General features: G+C 34.5%; 1 protein-coding gene across 5 annotated transcripts in view; it reads left to right on the forward strand.

The window, feature by feature from the left end:
• The window catches only part of ccser2b (coiled-coil serine-rich protein 2b), a 66,493-nt gene that overhangs the window by 38,031 nt on the left and 9,064 nt on the right, over positions 1–19,398 (forward strand). For 4 of the 5 annotated variants that reach the window (XM_051124459.1, XM_051124458.1, XM_051124460.1 and 1 more), the window contains exons 5-9: positions 513–624; positions 1,469–1,625; positions 5,866–5,946; positions 7,732–7,818; positions 9,179–9,289. In XM_051124459.1, the coding sequence (XP_050980416.1) occupies positions 513–624; positions 1,469–1,625; positions 5,866–5,946; positions 7,732–7,818; positions 9,179–9,289 (548 nt within the window). Of the gene's footprint in view, positions 1–512; positions 625–1,468; positions 1,626–5,865; positions 5,947–7,731; positions 7,819–9,178; positions 9,290–11,731; positions 11,820–13,092; positions 13,133–19,398 lie in introns of all 5 variants that reach the window. The other variant, XM_051124462.1, reaches the window with a different exon arrangement.

Raw genomic sequence — 19,398 nt, forward strand, 5'->3', positions numbered from 1 at the left:
TAATGGTCCGCATTGACTTCCATTGTATGGGAAAAAAAATACTATGGAAGGCCATCAACTGTTTGGTTACATGTATTTTTAGCAGAAGAAGAAATACAGGTTTGGAACAACTTGAGAGTGAGTAAATGATGAAATGATTTTTTTGGCTGAACTGTCCCTTTATGGTTATTTTTAAGTGAATAAATTCTATTTATATCAACAATGTCTGTACTGCTGATAGTTTAACTCAGTGCAGTGCAATACAGTATAGTATTTCTTTACAGTATGTCTTGTTTATCCTGCTGTTCATTACTATTTATGATGTCTTAGACTTACTGTACTTGGTGAATTATAAAACAGGCAAATAAATCCCATAGACTTTTATTACAGGAGGGACACAAGCTGTATCTAGAGGAATAAAATATCAGAGAGGAAAGTTTGACTTGGACCAGTAAGCAAACTCACAAAACTCTAGAAAGCACAAACTTGAAGTCACTCGCAAAACTAGTTCTTGATATACTTATCTATTGTAGACACTGATGGGATGTCACCTTATGAATTCTCTGAAAAAGATGGCTGGCCAACTCAAAGGAGGAGACGACAGCAACACTGGGGCAGGCGTGATCAGTTCTGCTATGAAAACAGGTAATCTTTTTATTCATGCATTTTGATGTCAAATTATTTAGTGTAAATTTTGTCAGTCACTTACCTACATTGTAAAATTCTGAAAACGTATCTATAGTATATATACAATTCACTCATTCAGTTGAAATGAACACTAGTGGTAGTAAAACACTAACAACTTGTATACCTTTTAACAATGTTGTCATATTGTCATGTAGCTTATATGTTATGACCTCAAAACACTTTTAAAATAGTGTATGACTAATACATTTTGATGTTTGCATCACATATTTAGCATAATCGTCAGCAAGAATCAGTATAATGTCATTTTGCAGAATTGTCACTAAGGGCATTTTTAAGTCCAATATGTGGCAGACAGCTGTAAACAGACTGTGAACAGGCTGGCGTTAAGCCATCTGAGGCTAAAGCTTACCTAAAAAAGATAAGCAAGTATTTTTATAATGAATACCCACAATCTGAAGGCAGTTTTCAACTGTCTTTGTTCTGACATTTTGTTATTTACAGTTCCACTTTTCAGCCTTTAGTCTCCACAAGTGCATCTGTGCCTGTTTTACATGATTTAAAAGGCAAATTTGTCTCTTTGCTGCATTCACATATTGTTTTAAATCTGAACATGAATAATCATAGACACTGAAAAGTCACTGCACATGAGCACTTAAAAGCCACATTCTTGTCAGAGTTCCTGCTTGCCCTATATATCCAGACTCAGGGGGATTCTGAATTACATGGCTGTCATTGTATAACTCAGCATTGTTGACCTGTTTAAAGCTTTATTCTGCAGGTTGAGGCCTCTGGGTAACCTCGTATATGTTCTGTGATTATTTTGTTTCTGTTTGACCTACAGAAGTGGCATTCTGCAGTCCTTTAACGGGCGCAAGGAACAGGGGCTGGAGAGGTCAAGGTCAGACCATTTGACATTGGATGAGCTGACTCTGAAACTCATGGTTCAAGACTGCTCTTCTGTCAAAGAACAGCTGCTTCAACTGAAGACACTGCTTCAGGTCAGACACAAACAAATGCTCTGCATATATAGCCTTTAACATCTTTTCTGAGTGGTGCCCAAATACTATTACAGCTGCATTATTACCCTAGCAACCCCTTGTTTTATTTACATTTTTATTACACTCAAAAATTGTAACTAACATTAATAAAGTTTCCTGATTAAATGTTATATCATCAAATCGTTCATTAAAATGTGATATCATCAACTCACCCTCATATCGTTTCAAACCCGTAAGACCTTCCTTCATCTTCGAAACACAGATTAATATATTTTTAATGAAATCCGAGAGCTTTCTGACCCTGCATAGCCAGCAATGCAACAACCACATTCAAGGCCCAGAAAGGTAGTAAGGACATTGTTAAAATAGTCAATATGACATCAGTGGTTCAACCGTAATGACATTCATCAATTTTTTCTGTTCTGTGTCAGTCTCCGCCACATGTTCACGAGAGTACCAAAAGTTCTTGAACATATTGCATCTTTATTCAATAATATTACAAAAATAGCTTATACAGGGTTCGTACAAGTTGGTTGAAGTGCTTGAAGTACTTGAATTTGACTTAATAAGGCCTGGACAACCCTTAAGGCCTGGACAACCCTTGAAAATAGTAATATTTCTGAAGAGGTACTTGAAAACTGCCTGAATTATTGAAAAACAATGTATCTATGAAATAAGTGTTCAATTTTGTTAATAAGCACATATCTTTTTACGCAAAGCAGTCAAGTTAAGCAAGTAGTTGTACTGACAGTGTAGTGTAAACATGGCTGAAGATGCGAAAAGAGGAACTGATGAACCAAATCAATTGAGTCATTTATGCTGGAACTGCTCCGATTGATTTAAACTCATGACTTCGATCATTCATTTCAAACGATTCACTAGCAAAAACCATATTAAATTAAAAGAGTCATTCATCATTTTCGAATTTCGACAACGCTTGTAAAAAAGCACATAGTGATGGGTGAAACAGAGCTTTTTGAAACTCTGAATCAGTTAAACAATTGCGTCACAAAATGATTCACTGTTTCGAAGCGTTCCAATTGGATTGCGTATTGCAAATAATTTGTTTAAGACCTGGACTTTAAATCATGTATCGCTAATCATTTGATTTAGATTGGAACTTTGGATTTCACTAATCATTTGATTTCAGATTGAAACTTAGCGTATTACGAATCATTTGATTCAGCTTGGGACTTCGAAGTGCGTATCGCAAATCATTTAATTTAGATCGGAACGGGTTTGTGAATCATTTAGCGAATTAAATGATTCAGATCGAATGATTCATGATACATGATTTAAAGTCTCGATCTAAGTCAAATTCAGATCGAGACTTCAGAGTGTGGATCGCAAATCATTTGACTTAGACCGGAACTTCGGAGCGGGTTTGCAAATCTTTTTCTTTAGATTGAAACTTCGGAGCACGGATCACGAATCATTTGATTTAGATTGAAATTTCGGAGCATGGACCGTGAATCATTTGATTAAAATTGCAACTTCGCAGCAGGTTTGCAAATCTTTTGCTTTAGATTGAAACTTCGGAGCAAGAATCGCACATCATTTGATTTATGTTGGAACTTCGGAGCGCGGATCACAAATCATTTGACTTAGATTGAAATTTCTGAGCATGGATCGTGAATCATTTGATTCAGAGTGGGACTTTGGTGTGGGTTCTTTTTTTCCAGATTTTTTTTTTTAAACGGTTATAAACATCAAACCATTAATACAGTACAGTTATAAAAGCACAAAAAAGAAAGTAAGTATACACAAACATCATTTTTTTTCAACATCAGTCCTCATCATTTTTCAGGATTGCACAAATAATATTTGACTTGATGGCACGGATGAATGCTGCAATGCATGTTGTGTTTAGTAATGCAATTTCCATGCAGTATAAAAAAAGAAACATTTCTGAGACAAGCTAAACAAACAATAAGAATAAAACAAATCAAAACCACCAAAAAAATCAATCCCCCACCACAATTACTTCCCTTTGCTGACAAAATATCAATATCAGAGTCTACAGCAACAGATCTTTATATGATCTGCAGCAAGATCTTTTTTTTTCAATGGGTGGTAGATGCTTTGTTGCTAGACAAGATAATGGTGCCCTGTTATTATAGAAAATGTGTTGCTTTGCTACTACTTTATTTTTTTGAGCGATTAAAAGCATGGCGACAGGAACCGAAGTCAATTAACAATGAAAACACATCCTCTTCTGTATGCTCCAGTAGAAACAGTATCAACAAGGCTTGAAATCAATGGTTGACTTGTAGTAACTGAACAGTTCCAGTTATAGTCTCTCTTGTTATCTCTAAAAATCAGAATAAGGAGGTGCTAGGTAACCTAGCTAACTATTTAAATTAGTGCAAATAGTAACAAGAGAATGCTACAAGAAAAAGCCAGACAACCTGTTTAACTAGTCAACTTAAAAATGTGACCACAACGTGATTCAAGTAAGATTCTCTTTATCAAAAACTTGCACGACTATGTGTTTGTCCTATTCCAAGTACACCACACATAAAAGTGGTCAACATGGTGTAAATGTAAAACAAATTCACTTTGCAGAAAAGATAGCCTTTTGCCTGTTTTTATTTTGATAGGACAGTAGAGAGCAGACAGGAAAGCATTGGGTGAAGAGAGGGGGGAGGGATCGGCAAAGGACCTCGGATCGCCACAAGCACAGTCACGCTATATGTCGGCACACTAACCACGAGGCTATCGGTGCTGATGAACTGCAGTTTTAAGATCAAACTTTTGTGTCTTGAGACCCCTGAGTTCTTTTCCATTCTCTTGCTCTTTCTACAACTTTAATGACTATTTTTCTCAGAGCCTGTTCTCTCTTTTTTTAAGAGTGACAGTGGATAGAGACAAAAATCAATGGGAGAGGAGAGAAGAGAAGTAAAAGGATCTCAACCTGGCTCTTGAACTTGTGTCATCCGAGACAAATCAGTGCTATACTGTATGTTGGAGCACTGCCCACAAAGCTACGGCTTTAACTCTGAGCCTTTTCTGAGCCATGTGAGCTCAAACGGTCTCTGTTTAGAGCTGATTGTAGATCATTTCTGATAGGTGGGACATGTTTTAGAGCTCTTTAGAGGGGTGTTACAACTCCTCCAGTCACACTAAAGGCTTTAATGGCTTTTGAAGGGATAAAAGGATGACTAAGATGTTATGGGAGTATGGAGAGATCACACATAAGGAAGGAAGGATGCTCCTCTTTTTCCACTCCCTTACATCATGAGGACTATACATATGCAAATCTACTTTTGTGAGTTCTTCAAGTGAGTTTGTTAAAGAGAGAGAGGGTGGAATAAAGAGAAGGAGTTTCTTCCAAAATATTTCTTATATTTAGTCTCCTAATTTAGACCATTAGTCTCCTACCAACTTTCTAAAAGTATTTAAATAATGTTAAATCTCAGTTTTTTTTTTCTAAGTATCTAGTTTTTGTTTGATTGTTAGATACGAATACAGCTCAATTTCATGAACTTTTCAAAAGTTTCTTTCCAGAGATGCATTACAATGAAACAGAGTAATAATGGACCATTTATGTCTTTATTGGTAAACAAAAAATATGTATATATTTTTTTGACCTTAGGATTTCACGTTGACTTGATATGAGAGTAGTTGCAAGAAGAAAGAAAATAATTGGTGTGAAGATCTTGGGGTAATGGAGCAAACAAATGATATAGAAAACAGAATGCCAGAGCATGTGCACTAATTGCTAGGGCATGGATCTGCATGGCCCAGCATGCTATCTAAAGGACATTTACACTGATTGGTGGAGTTAGTGAGTTGAGGCGACAGTGACCATTGGCAAAACTTCAAAGTTAGACAGAGACTCGCAACTGAATAGTGAGGTTAAGAGGTAAAGAGTTTACCAAAGGGAGTGTAAAATAATTAATAGCAGTCAGCAGTGCAATGACTCTAGGAGTAAATGCATTGTGTGGAGCTATATTCATGCTATTGTTAACTTCTGGCTGGCTTGCTATTCCATGCCTAGTTCAGGGGTTCAGAGATGCAGGTCAGAGTTACCTTAACTTGAACTTCTGTACGCAGCTGAATGCAAAACTTTGTATTAGCTTGTATTTCTGCTCATCAGCATTTACATACAAATGAATGTCAGTCAGTGGAGGGAAGAAACACTAGTGTAACCACCTCCATACACTAAGCAACTTCAAGAATATGACAAGTGACTCAACTGCAGAACTACAAGATTGATTTTCTATGTTGTTTGTTTTAGTTAGAGACCGATGGTTCGGTTGAAGATACTTTAGAGGCTCATACTCCACCATCCACTGACCAGTCTTTACTCGATCATAAGGTAAGACCTTGTGTTATTGTCCTAAACTTCTTGATCGCCCCTAAATCTTTGACATTTTACAAAAGGATTTACAAAAGGGTGCGTATGTGTTTGAAGCCACCATATTTTATATTTCTTTTTTTAAGCATAATAATTAATTGTCCAGGTCCCTCTAGTTTGAGCAAATCTTGCAAATCTTTTTTATCTATAGATAAAAAGTTAAGCCATGTTTATCAGGATTAGGACATGGCTTTGTTTGCCCTGGGCTGGTTGCACCATCTAGATGTAAAAGAGTTGTAAGCCCTACACTGGGTTTAGCTATGTCCAGCATTCTTATAAATATTTACACCTGTTGCAGCAAATAGAACTACACCCAGTGTAGACGATGCACATCCATGCCGACACATTCTAGTGCAGAGATAGTTGAGATTCATGTTATGGCTACACACATAAATGTACTACTAACGTGCTATGATTTCATTGAGTTAACATTTCTTAACAAGTCAGCATTATATCTGAAGTCTCCCTGCACATTCTTATAATGCGAACGCCCTATTAGTGAAGTACCAAAATGAATATTTTAGCTACTGTAACACTAAAATTCAAATAAAAGTTTTCATTTAGCTGAAACAATATATAAAATTATATTTAATAATAATTAAATGTATTAATCAAATGTATTTAATAATCAACACTTGTCAGGTTAAATAAAAATATAATGAATATGTAATATAGTGAAATATATTTTTTTCGTCTGACTATTAAGTTTATGGACATTGAATGTCTCACCTGAGGTAAATGTGACGTTACATGATTCTTTAAAGGATAAGTTCACTTCCAAAACAAAAATTTACAGATAATTTGCTCACAATCTATGTTGTAGATTGTAATCTATTTGCTTGTAAATTGTTGTTCTGGAAGTTGACTTCTCCCTTAAGTTGTTTTACTGACATCTTTCTTTAGGTTGAAACAATGATTTCTTTTTTTGTGGGGGGCTATAGTACTAAAGAGGAAGAAATGATTAGTTCACTTACTGGTTGAACTGAGACCGCTGCAGCGAACACCACATTAAAGAGCATCAAAACCACATTTATTGTTTGTATTTCATGATAAAATTTAAAATAGAGACTTTTTGTATTAAAAGTAACAATTACTGCAATTATTGGATGGCAGACTTACATGAAATATTATTTTCAGGCTTTTATACTGTCCCTCCTAGCATGATGATGCATGGTACGGTTTCTGCTCTTGACGATTGCTATACTTGGTAATAAAAAATAAAAAGATAATAAACATCGCAGTGCATATCTGCAGTACTAATTATTCACAGACATGAATCCTAAAAACAAATCATGTTCGAAAAAATATTTGTCTAGGCATATGATTATTCTCAGACACAGTACTACGCCTAGATGGCGCAACAAGTATTAATTCTACACATGACTTAAAGCATATTTTACATCCAGATTTGATTTACAACCGGGTGTACATCCAGCTGGTGCAAACGGCCCCCTGTAAGCCAACAGATCTTATATGTCTTGATCATGCGCACAGTTGTATGTATGTTATCTGGCATTTTAATGTGTATGCAAATGTGATGTTTGTTTAATGCACCAATAGCTGAGCCGGCTCACCTAAAATCAAAAATAAATGTGTGTATTGTCATATTTTTGCTAAATGAGCATGCTATAATATGATTAAGCCTGTAACTTTTACATATTCCTATCTAAGCCCTGATACAAATCAATCCCTGTTCTGATCAGGCAAAAAAGATGCAGGTTTATCTTGTATTGTATTATTTTCTAGGTGGCCCTGCTTTTGAAAGAGGTTCAGGAACTGAGAAATGAGCTTAGAAGCAAAGACAAGATGATCGCTGAGCTTTCCCAGCAGCTGGTATGTATTATAGTCTAAATATTTACTGAAGAGAACTTTAAACATCAACCAAAAATCACAGACACCAACCTAAAAGTCACTAGCAATCTCTCAGAAAAGTCCAGTTCTGAGAAAAAGTTGGAATATGCTATATTACTGACATGTTATATTAGATAGGTTATGGTAAGTAAAGAACTCATCAATGAGATTGTGAATGAAGTAGTAACAATAAATTCATGCTAATACTAAATGTAAATTAATCTATCTTGAAACAGGTAGTGTTGAACTGATTATTAATTACAAAATCAAACTCTTTCATGCAGAAACTGTATTTATTTATATGGTTTCTTATCAAAGCAACAAAAGTGAAATATTATGTTAGGAAATTACACTGGCAGACAAATTGGCAGAAAAATTGTTGCCAAATGAGATTTTGTACATGAACTCCAAACTCAGATCCTTCCCTCATCATTTTAATTCTCAGTTTTAGTTAATATTTCTTTAGTTACTGTTTTCTGTGTAAGAGTTTGTCTTTCATACTAACTTTCATAATTATATGAAAAATTGAAGATAATTCTAGGAAAAGGTCATATTTAATTTAAGTAATTGTTAGTGCTGTCAAATCAATAAATCACGATTAATCACATCCAAAATAAAAGTTTGTGCTTAAATAATATATGTGTGTACTGTGTATGTTTATATGTTTATATATAAACACACACACACACACACACATGTATATATTTCAGAAATATATGTAATATATATTTGAAGAGTTTATTTGCAAAAACAAATTAATCTGTTTTTTTTTTTTTTTTTTTTTTTTTTAATTTCACATTGTTTTTTTTAATTACTGTAAGTTTTTTTTTTTTTACTGTTATCATGTTTCTGTGTTAGTTATATATATATATATATATATATATATATATATATATATATATATATATATATATTTATTTTAATAACCCAACTGCAGTTTAATAGAAATAATTGGAATGCACAATAAAAAAAAAAAAAAAAAAACATGATTTTTTATCTGTTTTTGCAAATGAACCCTTCATTGCAAATAATATATCAATAATATGTTAATAGTATTTAAGTAACATGTCATTTTTGCATAAATATTGTTATTATAGTTATAATTGTTGTGTTGTCACAATACAAAAACAGCTTAATTGTGCTAAAATAGGATTAACTTTCTTAAACAGCAAAATTAATTTATTTTTATTCTTTTTTTTTACTGTAAAGTGTGTTGTAATCTATTGTGAAAGTTCCTGGAAAAAACAAGCAGACGTGATGAGACCAGTGTTTCATTTACATGCTGTTAACAAAACTCTTTTATGTGGCAATACATGGGCTTTTTTACTATTATTTTTCATAGTCTTCTCCAGTAGAGGATATGCAGTGCCACTGCTTGCAGGGGTCAGAGACTAACAAGGAGTCACCAGAGCATCAGGACAAGGATACTCAAACCTTGTGGAAGGCACATAATGTGAGTATACTTATAGAGATAGATGATCAGGGCAGCTTTATCACTACAGTGTTGGGTATATGAGGTAAATAGTTAGGGATAGTACTGACTGACAGAGGCATAGTTCAGATGATTACATTCACCTGTGGGTAAAAAGTATGTGCATGTGTCTGAGATCCCCAGATAGAGGCTAGGGGTGGTGTAATCGGCATGAATGCTAGTGGCAGTAAAGTTATGAGTACAGAGGCAGATTATTGATTAATAGGCCACTTATTTTGCATGGTTCCTTGAACAATGATACATTTACCCTTTAAAACACTTCTACCACAGTGTGTAATTTGTAAAGTAACACGTTGTGATGTTTGTAGCGTGTAACTGGCTTCATATATATGGATTTTCTGACACAGTAAATTTGTTTTTTAACTCACCTGATACATCATTGAACCTGCGATGCAGAGCGCTTGGGTACGAGTCCCATGGAAAAAACAAGTCATGAAAGCTCAAAGACTTGTATAAGGAAACTAAATTAGTATGGTTACTTCAGCAAATGCATGTTTGGGTAGAGTTTGTTGCAGTTTGTTGAGTATATTAATGGCAGGGTTCCATATCATAATTTAGTTTAACTTGCGTAACAGATTATCCTAATGTCATAGCAAATCCAAAAATTTGAATTCTGTCATCATTTTCTTTTAAACCTGAATGACTCTCTTTCTTCAGTTGCTTGGTTCACTTATTCCAATCCTCGGACGGACCTCAATGAACAGTGTGATGCATATTGTGCACAAAAATGACAAAATGCTACTCTGTGCACTTTTCAAGATCTAATTATGGATTTATCAGAGTCTGCCAGATATATAATGGGACAGTCAAAGTGGAGAGTAGTGTGGATCTAATTACAGCTTATGTTTAATGATAATCAAATATGCAGGAGTTAACAGGAATCCAGGAAGAATGGGAAAACATCATATAGAAGTACAAAAACCACTGCAGTGCGGTTTACTATATTGCATGACAAGGCATAAAACTTTTAAAAAGCTGAAAGTAGCGTACATTTCTATATATACATTACCAGTCAGAAGTTTTTGAACAGTAACATTGTTTTTTTTTTTTTTTAAAGAATTCTCTTTTGCTCACCAGGCCTGCATTTATTTAATCCAAAATATGGATTTTCAACGTACTACTACTACTACTTCTAATAATAATAATAAATGTTTTTTGAGTAGCGAATCAGAATGATATTGGTATTCACATGCTTATTGTTTTTGTTTGCACTGCAACAACACAAAAAAACAGAGAAGGAAAGTCAAACTTGATAAAATTTCACACAGAACTCAAAAATGGACTGGACAAAATTATTGGCACCTTGCAACCAGTTAAAATGGAGAAAAGTTGACTCAACCTTTGTGTTGTGTGTCACACTGAGCATGGACAAAATAAAATAAGTGTAAAGAGTGGTCTGTGGATTTGAGAGAAAAAATAGTGGAAAACATTGACCATCTTAAGGCTATAAGTCCATCTCCAAAGATCTTAATGTTCCTGTGTCCACTGTGCGCAATATCATCGAGGTTTACAGCCCATGGCACTGTAGCTAACCTGCCTGGACGTGGACAGAAGAGCAAAATTAATGAAAAATTACAACAAAGGATTGTTCGAATGGTCGATAAAGAACCCCAATTAACTTCCAATTAAATTCAAGCTGATCTGCAGACACAGGGAACAGTGTCAGCTCGCACTATCCGTTGCCATCTGAATGAAAAGGGACGCTCTGGTAGGACACCACTGCTGACACAAAGGCATAAAAAACAAGACTGGAGTTTGCCAAAACTTATTTTTCCAAAGGGAGTGCTACCAAATATTAGGTTAAGGGTGCCAATAATTTTGTCCAGTGCATTTTTGGGGTTCTGTGTGGAACTGTATCAGATTCGACTTTTTCTTCTCTGTGTTGTTCCAAAACAGTACCAAAACATTTGCAACTGCAACAATTTTCTGAGAGAAGGGTTGCGTTTTCTGACAGAATTGCAAGGGTGCCGATATTTTTGGACATGATCGTAAAATATATATATATATATATATATATATACAGTCATGGCCAAAAATATCGGCACCCTTGCAATTCTATATATATATATATATATATATATATATATATATATATATATATATAACATTGAATAAAAAAGAAAAAAAGAATTGGTGGCTTTACATGTCATCATTTGAAAATTGGACCTTGCTTGGATGCTAAAATTAGAAGTCTAGCCCTGTGAGACTAGTATTCCCATAATTTGACAAAACAGAGTATCCATAAAAGTACCAAACTGAGTAATTGTGGCTTTAACTTTTGTACTTTTTTTTCCTGTTCTGGCACTAAGTCGATAAACGAAAAACGACCATCTGTGTGTATCGTATGTGTGTCTGAGTGTGTGGTGCTGGGATCAGTCTTTCTCTTTTTCTTCCTCTGTACAGGGCATTTTGCTTGCCCCTATTCTCTCCTCTTGGCAACAATCACAGCGGGGGAGTGTGCGGCCATGTGCGCCACGTCACCACAGACAGAGTGAGTCCTTTAACCAAGCGAACCAGTCTGTGCACTGGCCCCAGTGCTTGCTGCATGTCCGCCTGCCTCTCCCTTGTGCCCCCTTGAGTCATGCACACAAATTTACCATCCAATCACATTCCAGTGCAGAACCAGGCCATCATTTGCACTTTTAATTTCATTGTCCCCTGTCTGTCTACTTGGTTTAGAGTCTGCTGACCTCTAGTTTATTCTGTGTAGTTCTTATAATGACTGTCTGTAAAGCCAGACAATCATCATACTCTCATTAAATGAATTTTTCTTGTACTTTTTGTCCTTCGGACCAATTTCCTAGAGGGTCTGAGCTGTTTAATTGTTTTCAATAGAGCACTTCTTTTGAGATACCCAGTTTTGTAATCTTTTTGGTAATCTTATGCAGTTGAGAATCCCGAGTCGTGAGATCGTGAAGGTGAAAGGAATGAACTGTTGACCCAAAATTGAAAAATCATTTACTCTCCCTCATGCTGTTCCAGACTTTCCTGCAGTCGTACAATAGCTTTTTTGAGGAACAGGCCAAAACAAGTGTTTATTCATTGAAAATGTTACTCTTTGCTGCTCTCTATCTTGTTCATGCTTGCAAATAGTTAGGGATAGTATTGAGATACAAGGTGTTTGATCATGAGACATGAAAACCAATGATGTAACTTGATAAAATTCACCTTGAGATGTCAAGGTTGAATGTATGTACAGACAATTGCGATTCAAGAGCTACAGCAGATTTTCAATGAATTTTCAGTGAGCAAACCTTCAATCTTTGTTCCTCATAAAACATATTGCATGGCTTCAGAAGAGTCACGTGGACAAAATGACTAATACTGTCAGTAGGCAGCTGTGGGAGGACTGGTACTAGCAAAGAGAGATGCTAGCACATTACAGGACATCTTTTGATCTGTCACTGTGGGATCCCTCAGAGAACTGCAACGACCCTCCGACATTAAGACACATATATTCCTTCTCTGTCTTTGGCAGTGTGCTTTTAGTTGTGCTAATGAGCATGGACCTGAATGCAATTGTTTCCCCCTGCTTTCATTCATGTCACGTGACATGCAAAGCCTTGGTTACTATCATGGCTGAACAGGCTGTTCCATTTTTGCATTTTGTTTTTTATAATGTTATAGTAAAATGTTTGCCTTTGTGTTGTTTGTCGTATGTGCTGAGGTCGCTTCTTGCCTTTGCCATCTGTGTTTAAAACTTTCATCGACTGATTTTTCCTTATTGTTTCTCTCCCTCTGCCTCTCCCAATCTCTGGCAAAAGGAGTGGAGCATCTAGTACATTACTTCAGAGACACTGCGTGGTATAGTACTGCCTGTCTTTTCTCTAAAGCATCCTCTCAAGTCCTTCCTCTTTTCTTTCTGTTTGCATGGTCTCTTATTCTATAAAGCGAGGACAGCCCATCTGCATCATACAGGTTTACACTACTTCCATTGTTTCTTCAAACCTTCTTCTGTCATTCCTATCTTTCATTCTCTTTTACTCGCTCTTTTTTTTCCCCAAGTTCTCTCTCGTCTGTTTAAACAACCCCTAGAATGTATCCCCACCCTGCTCATATTGTTTATATGTAGGTTTTAATATGTAACATTTACAAGTGTAATGACTTTTTTGTACATTTAGACAGATACTGAAATGTACAATATGGACTTACTGACAGCATCTAAAACATAAATGATATTACATATTTGCAGCAATAGAAACATAAAGCATTACAAGTCTTACTAAAATACAAATCTTTTATATCATAAATATGGTTATAAAAATGGTTACATTTTTTTATTGATATATTTTAGATTCTTAACCCTAGCCCCAAACCTAAATATAACCACTTCCATAGACACTATAAAAAGAAAATGTAAGCAAAAAATACCATTAAATATATATGTACCATTAAATATGTTTTTTTTTTGTATTCAGAAAATATATTTTTCATCCCATTGATTGACAAAATTACAACAGCGTTTTATAAAAAAATATAGCAATCATAGCAATCTGAGAATAAAGTCTAAATATTTAGAGAATAAAGTCAACATTACGAGAATAAAGTCAAAATATTTCAGGAAAAGTAGAAATACTTTGAGAATAAAGTTGAAATTACAAGAATAAAGTCGAAATAGTTTAAGAATTAAGTCAAAATTACGAGAATAAAGTCAAAATTACAAGAGAATAAAGATAATAAAATTTAAATTACAAGAATACGCTTAAATTATTTCGAGAATAAAGTAAAAATTATGAGAATGAAGTCAATATTTTGAGAATAAATTCGAAATTACAAGAATAAACTCAAAATGTTTTGAGAATAAACTTAAAATATTTCGAGAATAAAGTCAAAATATTTCAAGAATAAAGTCAAAATATTTTGAGAATAAAGTCAAAATTACGAGAATTAAGTTGTAGCAATTATGAGAGTAAAGTAAAATATTAAATAATATTTTGAGAATAAAGAGAATAAAGTCGAAATTATGAGAATAAAGTTGAAATATTTCAAGATAAAGTCTAAATTACAAGAATAAAGCCAAAATATTTCGAGAATAATGTCGAAATAACAAGAATAAAGTTAAAATATTTAGTGAATAAAGTCAAAATATTTTGAGAATAAATTAAAAATTACGAGAATTAAGTTGTAGCAATTACAGGATTAATGTTATAATATTTTGAGAATAAAGAGAATAAAGTCTAAATTGTGAGAATAAACTCAAAATATATCCAGTATAAAGTAAAAATGCAGAGAATAAAGGCAAAATATTTCAAGAATAAAGTCAAATTTACGAGAATTAAGTTTACAATTACAAGATTAAAGTAAAATATTAAATATTTTGAGAATAAAGAGAATAAAGTTGAAATTACGAGAATAAAGATTAAATATTTCGGGATAAAGTCAAAATTACAAGAATAAACCCAAAATATTTCCAGAATAAAGTTGAAATATGAATAGTCACAATATTTTGAGAATAAAGTCAAAATATATTGTGAATAAAGTCAGAATATTTTGAGAATAAAGTCGAAATTGCGAGAATAAAGGCAAAATATTTTGACAAAATATTTATAAGTTTAAATAATGGGAATAAAGTTGCTGTTAATGCCAATGAATTACTGAGTTGAAGTTTTAATTAAATGGTTACAAAGCAAGCAACAAACTTTTGTATCTATACAATTTTATGTAGGATGGTAATTTTCTTCAAAATTTCATCTTACCAGTCATCTTGCCTAGTAAAATTATAATTTAGTATTGATACTAAGGTGAGAGAGCTTGGTGTTGTACAAAATCCACATTTTTGGCCTGTTTTTCTTTTCTTTTCTTTAAAGTCAAAATTATGAGAATAAAGGCTAAATATTTTGAGAATAAAATTAAAATAATGGGAATAAAGTTGAAATAATGAGAATAAAGTCAAAATTTTGAGAATAAAGTCAAAATATTTTGAGACTATGGTCAAAATATTTTGAAAATAAAGTCAAAATTATGAGAATAAAGCCAAAATATTTCGAGAATAAATCTTAAATAATTTATAAATAATTAATTGAATATGTCTGAAAATACATAATTTCAGATAAAATTTTCAAATTATAATTTCAGATAAAACAAATAAGTCAGCTGCCTTAAATAAATGTGATTGAAAATGTAGTTGCTTTATACCAGGGATGGGCAACTTTACCACTGTACATTGTCCTGCAGAGTTTAGCTTCATTCTTAATCAATCACACCTGAAACATCTAACCAAAGTCAGGCAGGTGTGTTTAATAAAGGAGGAGCTAAACTCTGCAGGACAGTGGCCCTTCTGAACCAGTTGCCCATCCCTGATTTACTGTATACTGTTTCAAACCTGTTTCAAAGTTGAACAAATCAAGGTAGCTTCTGACCTCCTCACATATCCATTTTTACTGTTTTCTAACTTCGTCTCCTGTTGTTTTTATTGACATTTCTGTCTTCTTCTTCGAGTAGTTTTAAAAGCAACAGCCCAACTTTTTGCTATAGTGAAATTCACAGCATGCACACTGTGTGCGAGATGTAGTGCCAAATGAATAGCTGAAGCAAATATTGGGATTAACTCCTGAGGCTTAGATCCAGACCAAGATCTGTATGCCCAGGAACCAGACTGTCCATTTTAAATGGAGAAATGAAGAAAATACTAAATTAATTCCAGCATTCATTTCAAACATTGCACCTCAGACTGTCAGACCAAGACATCAAACAATAAGACAAAGACCCAATCCAACCCTGGTAGAAAAAAACACCATATGCTGGTAGGTATGTTTTGATGCTGGGATGCTGGTTTAAGATGGTCCTTTGCTGGATTATGCTGGTCTATGCTGGTCCTTTGCTGGTTTATGCTGGTCCTTAGCTGGTCATGTTGCTGGTCAAGGACCAGCATAAACCAGCAAAGGACCATCTTAAACCAGCATCAAAACATACCTAACCAGCATCTAAGCATCAAAACCTATTTACCAGCATATGCTGTTTTTTTCAACAGGGAAGGCTGTATTTATGTAGTCCTGAGAGGTCTCAAACTCAAGACCATCAGACCAAAATGTTCTACTGTACACAATTAGCCCTTTTTTGTTGGACTTTTAAAAATTGTGAATGCAAGGTATACTGATACTACAGGGCTCGACAATAAGGAGTGCCTGATGGCCCAGGGAAGCGTGAAAGACGCTCGGGACAGTTGATGAATTTGTCACTGCCCCGATCGGGCCACTGCCGCATCGTCACGAAAGTTTATCATTTGAACTTGTTTTTAAGCCTTGTTCATTTAAAATTTTAAGCGATCACAGAGAGACGTGTCTCTGAAGACCAAATAACCTATAAAAGTATGTCGCTTTAACAATGATTAATCTATATTTAATTTAGGCTATACAGTGGAGTACAGATGCACTGATCGACCGGACATATTTCAACCGATCTAGGCTGGGCTCGCACAGGAACTGCATGGAGGTCAGATCAGGGTTCACAATGCGCGAAATATAGGAAATATTATCCTACATATTGAATCGGGGATTCATATGTCTCTGAGGGGAACTGACTATTTAAAGAAAAGTTTACATGGCGTTTTCTCTTCATTTGCCTCTGTATAATGCATTTAAACTAGCGTTCATAAGCACGGCTCTGCTTTGTTTACAGCTGTAACCAAATAAACGTAATATCGCTGTTATTCCATAAGTGCCACCTACTGGCAGAGAGTTTTTTCAGTCTGTGCTGTTTTTCCCTACAGCATCTTTTCATTTATAATAAAATATTAATGAAAATAAAAGAATTTTTGCACAGACAAATAATGTTTGAACTTTATACTTGTTAGGCTAGTAGGTTTTGATGTGGTATCGAAATTGGAATCAAGAATTGTACTATTTAATTGGTATATAATAGTTGGTGTCACATAAGCTTATTTATTAAAATAAAAGATAACATGAGTCAGAAACAATGACAACAGAAACTATTTCATTTTTTTGTGGCAGGGCCAGTGAAAACTTTAACTGGGCAAGTAAAAATTTGAACAACTGGCCCGACCGGGCCAGTACAAAAAATCCTTAGCGTTGAGCCCTGTAGTAAAAAAAATGCAGAACGAAAATATAAAATGTAAAAAAAAAAAAATATGATTCCGGCATTGTGAAAAGTCAGTCAGTGTGACACTCAGTGAACCAGCTGAGTGATGAGAATTGGTAGACACAGCAAAAGATGTTGATTTTTATAGCTTTGCCCTTAACTCACTAAAAAAAGCAGCACTTTAGCAAAATCAGTGCTGAAGCAAAATATGAAATTACTTGGCATTTTGAGAAAACATGTTAACTTAAAAACCAATCAGTCTGCAAACAATGCCACAAGACCTGTGCTAATCCCGAATTACAATGGCCTCAGCTACTGACAAGTGTGCAGAATTATCAATGTTGTTGTATAATTTTCACTCACTAGTTCTTAACTGTATGTTTGAGTGCTTATGGTCCCTGTTAATGTCAACGAAGTACTGAGTTGAAGTGTTAATTGTTAAAATGCTTACAAAGCAAGCAACAAACTTTTGTATCTACACAATTTTATGTAGGACATTAATTTTCTATTTCATCTTACCAGTCATCTTGCATAGTAAAATTATAATGTAGTATTGATAATAAAGTGAAAGAGCTTGGTATTGTACAAAATCCACATTTTTGGCCTGTTTTTTTTTCTTTTCTTTTCTTTTTTCTTTTTTTCTTCAATCAGTGCAACCAACAAAAGCAACAGCGAGAATGAAAGACTTTCCAAAATTTATTTCATATTTTGCTTTCACATGCTAAAGTACTTAAAGTTACAGAAAATCACACTTTTAAGGGGCATGTTAATTACTTTTATCAAAGCCCTTCTGTCTTCATGTAGTGCTTAGTTCTTCATTTTTCAGGTAGTGGTCATTTATGATTATTGTAATAATACTGTATACCTGATTATACAACATCTTCCCTCACATCAGTCATCCTTTTTGTTTTGTATAAGTAGGGAACATAGAGTACATGGGCCTTGAGGCATAATTATGTGATGTGCTTTTATGTTCTGCAGTTTGTTCTTCACACCTCATTGCCATGTAAACACCTCTTTCAGACCAAACCGTCACACAAAACTGAAGCTTCCCTTGACTCCCTGCCTTTAGAAAGAGACATTATTGTAATTCAGATAATTATTTGAAATGCTGGCTGTAGCTAGAGGTGGTAGGTTATCATTATTAAAATACATATTTGGAGTCAATGTAGATGTGAATACATAGAAATGAAAAGAAACAGCAGCACCCCGCATCAGCTATCATTTCGAGTGATGCGTTTCATGGAATAAAAGGTTTTCCAACTGAGAGAAAGTCATTTGTAGAGAACTGAGGGCTCTTCATATTGGGGGAGTCTTTCGACAGCTCATTTCACTCACCAATGTATGTACGCTTTTGTAGTTTTTATATTTTTCTCTGGTCCCTCTTCTTTCTTTACTTCTCTTCAACGTGTCAGTCTACCTTTTTCCCTCCCTCCGTATTGTCTTTCTGCTCCAGAACTCTGTCACCTTTTCTCAGCTGCCTTATTTTAATTCTTGGTGAGCTGTCATAAATTATGTATGAACAGCTGAGCACCCTACACACCTTCCACTAAGACTTCCTCTGAAGTTTTGACGGGGTTGTAGGTGTTCTCAGGTTAGCCCAATTGAGACTTCACCTTTCCAGACAAAACCCTTACTGCCCTGTCTCGTCCATTCTGAACCACAGACTGGGGAAAAAAATCTTCAAAGGATTATATTTTTGAGAAAAGGTCTGGGTCCTGAAATTGGCACAAAACAGAGAGATAGGCTCAGTCAATAAAACAAGCACACAGCACTGCATTGTATGAAGGATGGTATCCATTAGAGGGTGCTATGAACCAGGAAATGAAGCATTTGTGAAGTAGAGGAGATAATGGAGACTGGCTACAGGGATTTTTTTAGACCAATAATGTGGATTTTGTCATTATTTACTCACCCTCATGTTGTGCATATGTGATAACTTTGTGTGAACCAATTCTTTTGAGTCTGAACTTTTCAGTGGATTAGTTAATTCAGTTCACAGAACCAATCTTAATGATTTGTTTTCGAACATA

This window comes from Labeo rohita, chromosome 12 (genome assembly GCF_022985175.1).
Source record: "Labeo rohita strain BAU-BD-2019 chromosome 12, IGBB_LRoh.1.0, whole genome shotgun sequence".
Classification (NCBI taxonomy): domain Eukaryota; kingdom Metazoa; phylum Chordata; class Actinopteri; order Cypriniformes; family Cyprinidae; genus Labeo; species Labeo rohita.